The 12,524-nt window shown below is 51.9% G+C and overlaps 1 protein-coding gene across 2 annotated transcripts in view; it reads right to left on the reverse strand.

The window, feature by feature from the left end:
* Nucleotides 1-2,483: 2,483 nt before the first annotated feature.
* The window catches only part of LGR6 (leucine rich repeat containing G protein-coupled receptor 6), a 137,490-nt gene continuing 127,449 nt past the window's right edge, over nt 2,484-12,524 (reverse strand). For both annotated transcript variants that reach the window (XM_083812279.1, XM_083812278.1), the window contains 3 exons: nt 10,917-11,077; nt 5,422-5,502; nt 2,484-5,028 (listed from right to left, as the gene is read on the reverse strand). In XM_083812279.1, the coding sequence (XP_083668405.1) occupies nt 3,791-5,028; nt 5,422-5,502; nt 10,917-11,077 (1,480 nt within the window). In that variant the 3' untranslated portion in view covers nt 2,484-3,790. The remainder of the gene's footprint in view (nt 5,029-5,421; nt 5,503-10,916; nt 11,078-12,524) is intronic.

A 12,524-nucleotide genomic window follows, 5' to 3' on the forward strand; every position in this document is an offset into this window, starting at 1 on the left:
GCCCTGCATCACTACGTGCTGGAGGCTGGCTGGCTGGGAAGCACCTTTACTGAGATGGAGCTGGGGGTCTGGGTGGACAGCAAGCTGACCGTGAGCAGTGTGACAAAAGTAATGTGCCTTTGTGTCAAAGAAGCCCACTTACATCGTGGGCTGTGTTAGGGAGAGCCTTGCCAGCAGGTGGAGGGAGGTGATCCTTCCCCTCTGCTCAGCACTGGTGAGGTGCTCAGCACCTGCGGTGCTGGGTTCAGAGCTGGGCTCCCCAGTCCAAGAAAACATGGACATGCTGGAAAGACACCAGTGAAGGGCCACAGTGAATAGTGAGGGCCTGGAGCACCTTTCCTGTGAGGTGAGGCTGAGCGAGCTGGGACTGTTTAGCTTGGAGAAAAGAAGGCTCAGGGGAGATCTTGTCAATGTGTATAAACATCTGATGGGAGGGAATAAAGAAGAAGGAGCCAGACTCTTCCCGGTGGTGCCCAGGGACAGAACAAGAGGTGATGGGCACTGTCTGAAGCACAGAACATTCTTGTTGAGCTTGCTTGATGAGCTTGATGATGCTCTTGATGAGCTTGCTTCTCATCATTTGCATTCCCGTGGCTGCAGCAGTGCTGCCATCCTATGAGTTCTGAATCATGGCTTAGGCTTCCAGAAATCACAATGCTGGTGGAAAAAACAATGAGATTGAAAAAATAATACCGTAGGGTGCTTGCTTCACTGGTTTTCTTTCAGAGAAGTTGCACGTCTACAGCCATGAGGGCTGGACAAGTGAAAAATTGACATCTGAGAGTGCCTACAACTGTCTCTACATTGTCCTGTTAGACAATGCTTCCGGGTCCCTCAGGGCCAAAATCCTCACTCAAATATGTTGTCTTTCCCCTTCAGGGTGTCCTGACAGTGCCTTGCTGACGTGCAGGGGAAACCTCAAAGGTGCCCAGCCCTGACAATGGCTTCCAGAGCAGCTCCACATGTCCTCCAGCTACCCAGAGGGCCTCTGCCAGGAACACGCTGCGTCAGCCGAAATGTCACCCACACGGCAGCGTGGCCACGTTCTCCTCCCTTTCAGCATGTCCCGGCACCTCTTTGCCCTCTCGCTCGCTCAGGATGTTGCAGGCAACATGTGCAAAGCGTGCCACCACCAGCTCCTGGCACCCTTCGGTGTGCCAGAGGGGCCCAGGACCACCAGCCGAGCAGGGATCGCCCACCCAGGCTATCACGCCGACCGTGCTGGGCCTCGCAGCCCAGCTCCACTTGCCCAAAGAACGGTGCGACACCCTGGCTGCTCCCCAGGGGTGCTTGGCAGCCAGACCTCTGCCACCCAGGAGTCATCTTGCTACAGGGAGGGAGCCCAGACCTAAACTTCTCTTTCTCTTAGTTGCATACATCCCCTTCCCCTAAAAGTACATTGTTCTGGTGCAACACAGCTTTTCGCAGGGCACGTGCCATTTCCCTGCTGGCACTGGTCGCAGAGGGCAGGGACTGCTTGCATGTCCCCTGACATGCCTCCCCAGCAAACACAGCTGCCTTCCAGGTGAGCAGAGAGCAAGCTTGGTCCTCGTGGCCTCACCAGCTAAGGCTGGGATCCAGCAGAGCCCAATGGTGCTTGTTATGTCAAGGTCTTATTTTGGAATGTCTTGTTGATAAGGATTTCCTTATAGAGTTAGGATTCATGCTGGGGAGTTTGGGTTTATGCTGGGGATGGATAATCCCACCTCTGAGAGAGCATTTTCTTTCTGCAAGTCGAACTAGGTGTGAGTCTTTCCCAGTAGTGTGCACATAAGCAGCCCTGAGGAAATGGAACAAAATTACTCAGTATTTTTAATGTCCCGAGCATGAGAATTGATTTTGATCATCTATAGGATGTCAGAATCTGGATCAGGATTCGAGTACTACAACAGGGCTTATTTTTCATAGCTCCCAACCAGACTCTATAGCAGAGCTTTGGATTTTGTACCTAAATTTGGGGTTCCCATTCTCTTCTCTAAGCTTTGGATCTCATTCCTCTGATTTATTGCTGATCTCTTGAGTCGTTCTTCTCAAGAGAAGACTACAGGGCTAATGGGCAGAGAGGGGAAGCAGAGCTAGGCTCTGGCTGGGGAGTCTGTCTTTGCATAGGAGACCCTTTTGTATGATGTCCCTAAACTGCCACGCAGCAGACTCCATCCTGCTCGTGAGCTCAGACACTAGATGCAGCCGAGATGCAGATCAGGGGGTGCAGCCAGGGGGCTACAGGGTCTAGAGAGGGACACTGGTGTTGTGATCCTGCTGCGTAACGGCAGGCGGTTTGGCTCATCCCTCTCAAGAAGAGGGATGGTGAGGATGATGCCAGCTCCTGTGAACTCAGCGCAATTCCACGGCCTTCACTCAGGCAATACAGACAACATCCAAGCCCCACCAGCCCTGGTTTGTCTGGGAGAGGCAGGCAGACAGCCGCTGAATGAACCAACAAGGTGCTTTTCACGTGCAAGAGGACAGAAACCAGCCACTGGTCAGCAACGGGGCTCATTTATTATCTCACAGGAATGAATGACTTATACAGCTGCAGTAATGTCAGCAGAACCAAAGCTTTGCCCAGGGCCTGAGCTCTGACCGTGGGGCTCCCTGCTGCGCTGGGCAGCAGTGGGAGGGATTGTGATGGAGAGGATGGATTTGGGAGATCCCTGAGCTGCAGGGAGCGAATTCAAGACTGTTTGTAGTGGCCTGTGTCCTCCTGACACCATCATCCCACAAGGCTGATTTCTGTTCCCTCCTTCTATGCAAGCTGTCCTCAAAATAGGGGACTGGTTGTTCTGTGTCGGGGACACGTACCCAAGAACCGCCAGCCCCTTCCAGGACTGAGGTTTGGGGGCAGTGAATGAGCCAGGCCCCATCCCCGCTGCACCTCCCCAGGAGCCAGGAGTGCCCTGGGCATGCGAAGGTGGAGGGTGCGATGGAGATGGAGGGAGCCCTGTGTCCCCCAGGGCACCCTGGCCAGGTGACCTCAGGCAAAACACGTAGGTTTCTCTGGGGAGGTGTTGGGATTTGGCTGCTTTGGGGTTCTGAGACCTGTTGTTAGACACCGGGGGCCAGACTGACAGAAGGGCTGAGCATCCCCAGCTCCTGGGAGTGACTCAAAGTGTGGGTCCTGCCTAACGGCGAGGCTCTCGGTGGGTGAGGCAGAGCCTCCCAACATGGAAGCCATCCAAACCTCAGGTGCACAAATGAGTGCGCTGCTTGTAACCCATTTCCTCTGCTTTTCCAGCTGATGGTGTGAGGGAGACACAAGCCCATTGCCAGGGGCCTGTGGGGCCTGCGGAAGACCCTGGAGGACAAGGCCTGAGGTCCCTGTGGGTGGCCATATCATTACAGACGGCCACTTCCACATACTTCTGCCACAGAGCAATGGCTTTTGTTTGCTGAGACGTCTTTGCCTTGAGAAGACACGCTCGGTTTTGCTGCAGGCTCCTCCCGGCTCGTGGTGCTTCAGGATGACGAGGAGGAGGGTCTCCCTGAGCCATTTCCTGAGCTGGTGGGGCTCTCTCCCACACAGTCCCTAGCAGGGGAAACACGCGCGCAGGGGGTTTGCCTCCTCCCTTGGCCAGCCCTGAGTGTCTGGAGCTCAGTCGGAGCCCTTCCAGGCGAGTGGCAGCTGGCAGTGCGGTGCCTGTTGCCAAGGCGTATATGATGGGGGGTGAGGGTAGACGGGTTGTACTGGTGCTTTACACGGAGCAGCCTGCTGTCACCTTGCTGGCCACCCAGCCCTGGGGCTGGCCCTCAGTGTGTGGTGTGGGGCTGTTGGGCACGGCTACTCCGAGGTTTATAAGTGAGATGTGTAGGGCGGCGTGGGCGGGGAGGGGAAGAAGGCTATCCGGAGGCTGCTGCCGGCTGGATCCCGGCTCTCTGAAGCGATCAGCACCTCACTGTCATTGAGGCAGGGGCAGTGCTCAGAGTAGCCCCTCTCCTTCCCCCTGGTGCCCACCCTTTGCTGGCAGGGGACAAGCGTCATGGAGGGGAAGCTGTAGCTGTCGAGGATGGGGTGCACTCCCAGGGAATCGGGTGTCTCGAATATGTGGTCGATGTCAGAGAAGCTCACCAGAGCCTGGGTGGAGTCATAGGAACTTTTCTCCATGTCGTCGACCCCGCAGGACTGGGGGTAGCTCCCCTTGTCTTGGCTCTTCTGCCTCAGCAGGCGGAGATCATCTCTGAAGTGGGGGTTGAAGAGCAGGTAGAGCAAGGGGTTCAGGCAGGCGGGCAGGGGCAGGACCACAAGGAGGACGGATTTGATGACCTCTGGGGTGATGAGGAAGAGGTTGAGCGTGGAAGAGAAGGTGAGGAAGGCCACTGGGCAGTAAAGGAGGCAGTTGGTGAAGATCAGCCAGGCCACATGTTTGACCATGGCACAGTCCCAGACAGCGCTGAACTCCCCCTTCAACAGGTTGCAGTAGAGTCGGATGTAGGTGCCCGTAATAGTCAGGAAACAGAGCATGTTTGTCATCACTAAGGCCACAGTGAAGCCCAGGGTGGCGGGTTTCCCATCTGGGATGGGATATGGGAGGCACAGAGGGGATGCTCCGTATTCCCCAATGGAGAAAAGAGGCAGAACTGCAGCCACAGAGGACAGCAACAGGCAGCAAAGGGCTGCGGCCTTGACCTTGCCTAGGGAGGGTGCCTTCCTGTAGCCCCGCACACAGGAGACTGAAATGCTGCACTGCACCGCAGCCAACGTCAGCAGAAAGATGGCAGCCTCGGAGGCAAACACCGACAGGAACCCTGTCACCCTGCAGCCCGTGCCAGTCTCCCACCTGGCGCCGAACTTCGCAAACTGGCCGTAGGTCAGGGCGTCAACGAGGGCTAGCATACTGCAGTAAATGCCGGTCAGCATGTTGGCTCCAGCTATGGAGCCGATGACGAACTTAACTGGAGAGAGGTAGCTGGGAGAGGCAAAGACAGCCAGAATGACCAGCCCGTTACAGAGCACCGAGACCAGAACGATGACCCAGACTCCCAGCCGGATGATCCAACTCTCGAACAGGTGATCACAAGGCTTGAAGGGACCTGAAAGAAAACAAAACCCAAAGTTAAACTGAGAAGTTGCCACACTGCTCTAGCGGTGCTGCTCAGCGCAGTGGCCAAGTCCCAGCCCTCTCCTGGCCCCGCCAGCCCCATGCCTAATGAATGCCAAAGGCTGGAAAGGAGCATACAAAAGTAACCCCCCACGTCAGGGGTACAATGCCCTTGTTTTCTCCTTGTAGGAGGGCAGCTACATCCAAGTGGGAGAAGGAAGTTGTCCTCCTCACTTGCCCCCCGACTGGCCAGAGCCCAGCATTTCAGGCTTGTGGTCTTCATGTCTGTGAGACACTCCAGGAAGGGTCGCGGGAGCCTGGGGATTTAGAGCTGCTCGAAGGAGCCCAGCTGTGTTCAGAGAAAAGGGTTTCCCTGGCTGCTCACCGGGGCTGGGTGTGCACTGAATAGTGGGGTGCAGCTTTGACTCCTCAAGGTCCAGCTGGAGGTCATCAGCATCTGGGTCATCTGGGAGAAAACAAGAGAGAAACACTGCTTGGAGAAGAACGAGCAGGGCCATCAGGGCTAGCTGGGCCAGAAGCTTTTCTCACTGCCTGTCCTCAGCATAGACCTTCCCAGCCATTTCCCAGCCCATTTGTTCAAAGTATCTGCTGGTGCCCAGTTTGTTCCCTGCAGTCACTGTTGGGGAAGAAGAAGGCATGGAGATGTCTTGCAAATGTTGGCGGGTTGCAGTGTGGCCAACCCCTCTGTTTTTAGGCTACTCCCAACATTTGAAGCATAAGAACCCCAGAGCATAAGAACCCCAGATCCCAGAGTTGTGTGACTTGCAGATCCCTCCTCCCAGCATGCTGCATGAAAAATAAAGAAATGCTCTAGCCTATGTGGTTACAGAAAACAAAGCCTTCAAATGCATCTCGTAAATGGAAGCTCTCTGGGAAGGCCTTGTTCGATGTTAGTTCATCAACAAGGATTTTGGAGCTTTGTTCAAAGACAACTCTCAGCCTCTACTTGCAGCACAAAATTGTTTGCAACTGCCACTACCACCAAATGGCTCAGAAGAAAAAAGACAGAGCATCATTTCTTTATTTCATATCCTATGATTTCTTGAGACTGTAGTGTCTTGTGACCCTGGAGGTTCCCAGTCCTGAGTTTTCTTAAAGGCAGACTGATGCTCCATGTGTGCAGCCTTTGGATCCATGGGATTTATGAAACCAGACCGCACTGCGCTCAGAGCCCAGCCTGCTGGGCCAGCACCCACATCCCTCTGGCAGCTGCACCCTGAGCAGGGCTTGGGTGCTCCGAGGATCAGACAGAGGTTCCCTGGCTGATGGAAAAGCTGCTGGAAGAGAATGGGGCCAAGATCTCAGATGTGTTTTCCATGTGCCTGTGGGCCAAAATCATGGTGTAGGTCACCACCAAGGAGAATAGCATCCTCCTAGTCTACTCCAAGACATGCTTTTCTGCTTTGTTCCCTGTTCCCCCTCTGAAACCACTGCAGTTTCACAGCACTGGGAAGGGCACAGTGAGGACAGCTGCTGTCCCGCTGCACCATCCCCACCCATGGCACCAGCACAGCCTTTTGCTCCCAGCAGGGAAGGCCGGAAGGTTTTCTACAGGCGGGAGGAAGGGGAAAGGCTTTTTTTGGTGTTTTCTGCTTGCCTGATAGCCAGGGAGCTTGGACCAGATCTGTGGCTGTGGGATGAAATCTGCATCGGGTGCTGTGATGGATGCTGTACCCAGCCAGTCTGTGACAGCTCACCAGGAAGGTGAGTTTTCACAGCGTTGAAGATGTGGCTAACCAAAGTGGGTTAGATGCCTACTTTGCTTTGAGATGGTGCCTCTCATGAGATCTGCTCCCTGCCTGTGTTTGAAAACATGACTGGGATTATTTGATTAAAGAATGATGACAAATAACGCGCTATCTTTAGTGCCTCCTGACAAGCATTGTGGCTTTCTCAACTTCAAGTGAGCTTTGGAAAAAAAATGCCATTTTTTAAATCTGTCTGTATGAGTTGAAATATTACTGCTGCTCTGGAGTCTGGCAAGAAAACCCTCACAGTGGGATGGAAAAATATTTCCTCCTTGTATTTTATAGTCTTATAAATCTCCAGTGTCTTTTCCATCCACAGTGCAGAGGCTGTGATGTGCAGTCCCAATACTCAAATCAATGCAGAGACTTGCACTTTCTGTGCCCCCCCTGCCACCCAGCCCGTGGTAACGTTCAAACAAAATCTGCCCCCATCCCTTTTCTCTTCAAAGGACCAGAATGTACAAAGGATGATTTTAAGCGTAGGTTAAACATCTGCGTGAGGTGAAGGCAGTGATCTTTTGTTTTGCCTGGACTACTGAGCTAGCTGTGAATTGCAGAGCAATCCTTGGCCAGCACAGCAGGGTTCAAAGCAGAAAATGTACCTCTCTCTGCTGGAAATCAGTATTTCCCCCAGCCTGCGAACTGTTGATAGTTGAAAATGGCTTTTTTTGTTCTATCAAGGCAGACTGCATTGTTTTTGAAGTAGCCCTTATTTATTACAATTTTGCCACAGCACCTCCACTTTCTGAGGCTTTGTGGAAAAAACAACTTTGCTAGTATTGTCCTTTCAGTTTTAATGGCTCCCAGCAGGCCGTAGGAACAGTGAAGTGGGAGGAAAAGGAGGAGAATTGCTGGAAAAAGGGTAAAAGAGAAAACATAGGTCTGGATGCTTCTTCTCGTTTTGTATTGTCTGCTTTAGCAAGGGCAGCACCACTTGGGTTTTGCAGATAATTGCTCTCTCCCTCGGAGTTAGGGCATGGGTGGATGCAAGGGGCCTGGACAGGTGCTTTTGGGGTACTCGAGTAACCTTCTTGAATGACAGAAATAGGAAATGAGTAGCTCTAAGGGCCCTCCAGGGCTTGCTGGACAGTTGCAGAAGTTAAATGGCTTTACAAGCTAATGGAGATGCTAGACTGAATAAAGCAGTGTCTTACTGTCAAGGATAACCATACAAGCGTGTTCTCTTCTCGCTTTCTGTAGCTTTGTTCCGTTATTGCAAACATATGCTTTTAAGTAAATATATCCCTTTCTATCCTCAAACCAGTTGTCCCCAAGGGGGTGCTGGGACAGTGATGGAAGTGCCCCGCGGCCATGTAGTATTCGCACTTTCCCTGTCCTCCCTCTGCAGCCAGTTTTGGGAGGGTGGCAGGAGGGAGGTGCCGGGGAGCGCGGGGTGGCCGTGCTGTGTGACGAGCCCCCGAGCCTTCGGGGCTGCTGCCCAGCCACAGGGGACAGGCTCGGGTCAGGGGCATCTGCTAAACGCCACCAGCCGTAATCCAGAAAGGCATATCCCAAGCAGCAAAAGTTTTGGAAACATCTGTTGTGACAAGGTGACTGAGTGATGGGGCACGCACTAAGCACGCTGCTTTGGGCCTCAGGTGGCCGTCAGCTGGACGTGAATGGACACACGTGGGTGGTGTTCCCTAAGTGGCAGGCGGGGTTCCCATATCTCCAGGGCCCTGGGAGGGTGGGAGAGAGCTGCCAGCCCTGGGGTCCATGAAGCCACTTGCACTCTGCAGTTGGAATTCAGATGGTCGCTTGGGCGCAGGGCTTGGCTGATGGCTGGGATATGCTGGGGGCAGCTGCACTGCCTGGCTGCCGGAGCAGGGCTTGCCACCAGCACCCGTTTCTCATCCCTACACAGCTGGTCTGGGACCAGTCACCTCTCACCATCCAGCTGTGAGGTTCTGCGGACTTGTTTGTAAAGGGATCCTCCGTCCCTTGCTGGAAGCCCTACGCGAGGACAAGAGGGTCTGGCTATCTGGAAGCGTGCCCCATGCCTCTCAAGTTCTCCCACAGCACCCAAGTGCCCTGACAAGCCTGGTGTACACTGCAGGGAAAAAAAACTGAGTTATTTTCTTGTAATGAGGCCACTTTCTCTGTTGCAGGGAAGGAATGTTTGGGAGCTTTTTTTCCTCCTTAAGGAGGAACTGTTGCACAACTCATATAACAGAGTTAAATACCACTGGTGGCCATCTGAAAGGAAGCATTGGGAACATAAATAAAGCAACAATTAATTAAGTAAGACAGCAACATCACAAAACCCTAATCGCCAAGAATAGCCCATGTGTTGCTGAATGGTAGGGAGAATGATCCGTGAAAGCTGTGCATAGCGAGAAAGGACGTTCTTGTGCATTCCACGTTTGTACGGCTGTGGTTTGATATTTCAGACAAACCCAGTGCTTTAACATCTGAAAATGTGGGCCTTTACGAGCTGTTAAGAGTCTCATCTGGCACATCTTAGAAGCACTCAGCATTCCCCTCTGGTCCTAATATCTCCTGAGCACACATATAATCCATGGGATTGAGACTGGTTTGGAGGCCTGTGGAGGGTGTTGGTTGCTTGTCAGGGCCAGGACAGTGGATGCTTTGAGACAGCAAATAGCTTCAGTGTTCGGTGCCCAGCAAGACCAGGTCTGTAAGCAGTACTATGGTCCCTGGCTGCAAACCAGGTCTTTTCACAGTTTCATTGAAGATACTGTAATTTGTTGGGCAAACACCCCAACTATATGCACGAGGATCATTAAAGTATGGGCTGCATTAATGATGGAAAAACTAACCCGGAGGAGAAGAAATTCCTGCAGCAATGACCTTAACATACGCCTCCTCTGTACTGTCTGCCCAGTGCAACCACCAGTCTACCACGCTTCCTGAAGCCATATCATGCAAGTAGGAATCACACTGGCTAGCCCCTGGTTGGACTTTTTACATTGCTAAAGCTTATACTTAGACCATGAAGGATCAGGACAGGGCAGATGGCAGGAGCGAGGGACGCAGGGCTTGTGGCTCACTCGCTGGCTGGGTCAGGAGGCACAGATGCCCTGGCTGTGGCTGGGTGTGAGGTGTTCCCAGGAGCATGTGGGCAAAGTGCAGCTGCACCACTCCTCAGGGACTCGGTCCTCTCCCCATCTCCTGCAGGCACAAGCATGATGTGGTTTTGCCTACAGGGCGTTTCAGACCTTGGAAGTGCATGTGGCCTCTATATTTACACAAGCATGTAAACAAATACAGCATCCAAGCTGTGTCCTGAGATGGTATTTCCACTCTCCAGCAGTTACAGAGGGGCCAAAGGAGCTCATGCTTTTCTTTGTATTATTCTGAGATTCCCTTGTAAAGGGATCAGACCAACTTTCATCTTGGAGCTGCCGACGTGCTGTGGATCTGTGGGTGCAGGAGGTGTGCTTTGCACACTCCTTGGATAGCCATGTGCAACAGATTTCATGGGGGTTTATGCAGAAGTACATTTTGGAGCACAGAATAAATTGACACTGGAACAGAAACTGCTGGTCAGCTTTAACTGGAGCCACTTCTGTCATGCATAGTTTAGCACCCATACTGTGCTCATCGTATTCCTCAAACCTTTCCTTTTCTTCATAACTCCCTGATCTTTGCTGTAGCTTCAGGGTGGGTACACAGGTGTAAGGACATGGGTCTCGTTACTTCCAGCCAGCTGCAAGCTCCAGTCTTTTGAGCTTATTCTCTTACCCTTCAGATTAATTTTAGGGTCCATCCTCTGCGTGTTGTGGCAATGAAGACAGATGTCCTGCCAGAGGCTCTGTACTGCCCAGAAACCTAATGACCAAGCCCAGAAGCTGTCCCATGTAACCTCAGCCACCTTGCTCAGGTGGCTTGTGCAGCCTCCCTCTGTAGTCAGTAAGGTCAAATTAGCACACATAGCCGTGCTGTTGAGGACTGCCAGATCTTTCTGTCCGAATGTTAAGGTTTAGAAGTGCAAGATCAGCTCTCCTTCCAGTGCAGTGACACTGCTTGATGCCCATTCACAGCAAGTGGCCACCAGAACTGGAGGAGGATCAGTCTGCCTTCTCTGAGGTGGGTGCAATGCAGCATAGCCCTGCCACAGATTGATCACCATTCAGCCTTGCCTACTTACAGTGGTTATCAGCATGACCTGGAAAGAACTCCATGGTCCTCTTGTGGGGATCTTCCTCCTCAGGGCTCATGTCTTCTGCCTCCCATTGGCTGGACACCTTGAAGAAGCCACTGCAACTTCCATAGGCACAGCACTGGTAGGCGTAAGGTACCTCGAGGACTCTGCAAAGGGGGAAAGCAGCACTTTTAGGTGACCTGACTATTACTTTGCATTTTGTGCTTAATTTTCATGTGTCAAAGGCCAACCTGTTTGCTGATGGTCATACTGGAGCAGGACTGTTCTCTGTTGAAAGGGACTCCAGACAGGATAGAGTGTGGACCCTAATCATGCCACAGTGCTTCCAGGCTGCCTCACTTTTGGTGCTTAAGATGCTGTCTGTCATCAAACACCAGGTTTGGAAACCACTAAAGTTCCTGGATAATTCCTCAAAACCTTTGTGTGGTTCTCCCTAGACTGAAATAGCCTTGCTTTCCCATGCCTGCTAGCTATATGCCATAAGCATAACCTCTGCGTGTGGAGTTTTCAGTTTTTACCCCAAGACCATCTTTTTGCTGAACATCCTTTCTTTTGTTCAGGATAAGGAGCTTCCTAAGAGCTTAAGCAAGTGCAAGGACCCTCTTTGCTTGTTGCTGAAGGTCAGAGATGCACCTCCAAGCTCTAGATCCATGACCGTGGCTCACCCCTACCAGTCAGGGCAGGGGAGTCTCAGGTATCTTAAATGTAGCAAGTTATTTTACTGTCTGGTTGCCCTGAAAGTAGAATTCTTAGTTGTCAATTACGGTTTGTATTACAAGGTTAATTAAACAGCAGCTGAACATCATCTGGATGAAATACTAGGCTGTCAGTGAGAAGTTGCATCTTCTTCAAAGACAGAAAACTCCTGCTTCTTTGCTGAAAGCCAGAAAGACTGCTGATGAAGTCAAAGGAACCTCAGGTTTTCTAGACAATTAAGGTTTTCTGACAAGATCAGTAAATATGGTGAAACTCTATATTCTAAAAATATGCTTTTGTTTTAAGTTCCCAAACATTTCTGGCTGAGCCGCGGGAGGTTATGGAAACTCTGTATACAAGCTTGCTTCCTGTTATAAGCTCCAAATTAAATCCTATTATTGAAAGGTGGTAGGGAGGTACAGATCCTCCCAGGATGGCTAGGAATCTTTCTCAGATGATTCCTCCACACATATGTCCTAAGAATAAAAATGCTTAGTGGCAGTACCCCAAAATTTAGGGAACGTTAACGGGTCTATGGCCTGGCTTGCTTCAATGAACCACTCCCTCAGTCTTGGTCTCTCTGGTAGAAATCCAAACCAGCCCCACAGATGTTAGTGGAATGAGTTCAGAGAAGGAATGCTCCTGGAAGTGCTGAATTCAACCCACTCTGCTCAGAGGACTGCCATCCTGGGTGTGGAAAGCCCTCCAGAAGCTTCTGGGATCCCCTGCTGTTTGGAAAGCAGTCATGCAGCAGATACCAGCCATGATGAGTCAGAAAAGTCACAAGAGAACGCCCTGCAGGCACTACTGCCAAGGCAGACCCAAGTGACAGATCAATGCTTTTCACGGGACCTGAGCTGTTAAGCCCAGCACTAATACAATGACCTGTGAGGAGGT

This window comes from Anser anser (assembly GCF_964211835.1).
Source record: "Anser anser genome assembly, chromosome: 27".
Lineage (NCBI taxonomy): Eukaryota > Metazoa > Chordata > Aves > Anseriformes > Anatidae > Anser > Anser anser.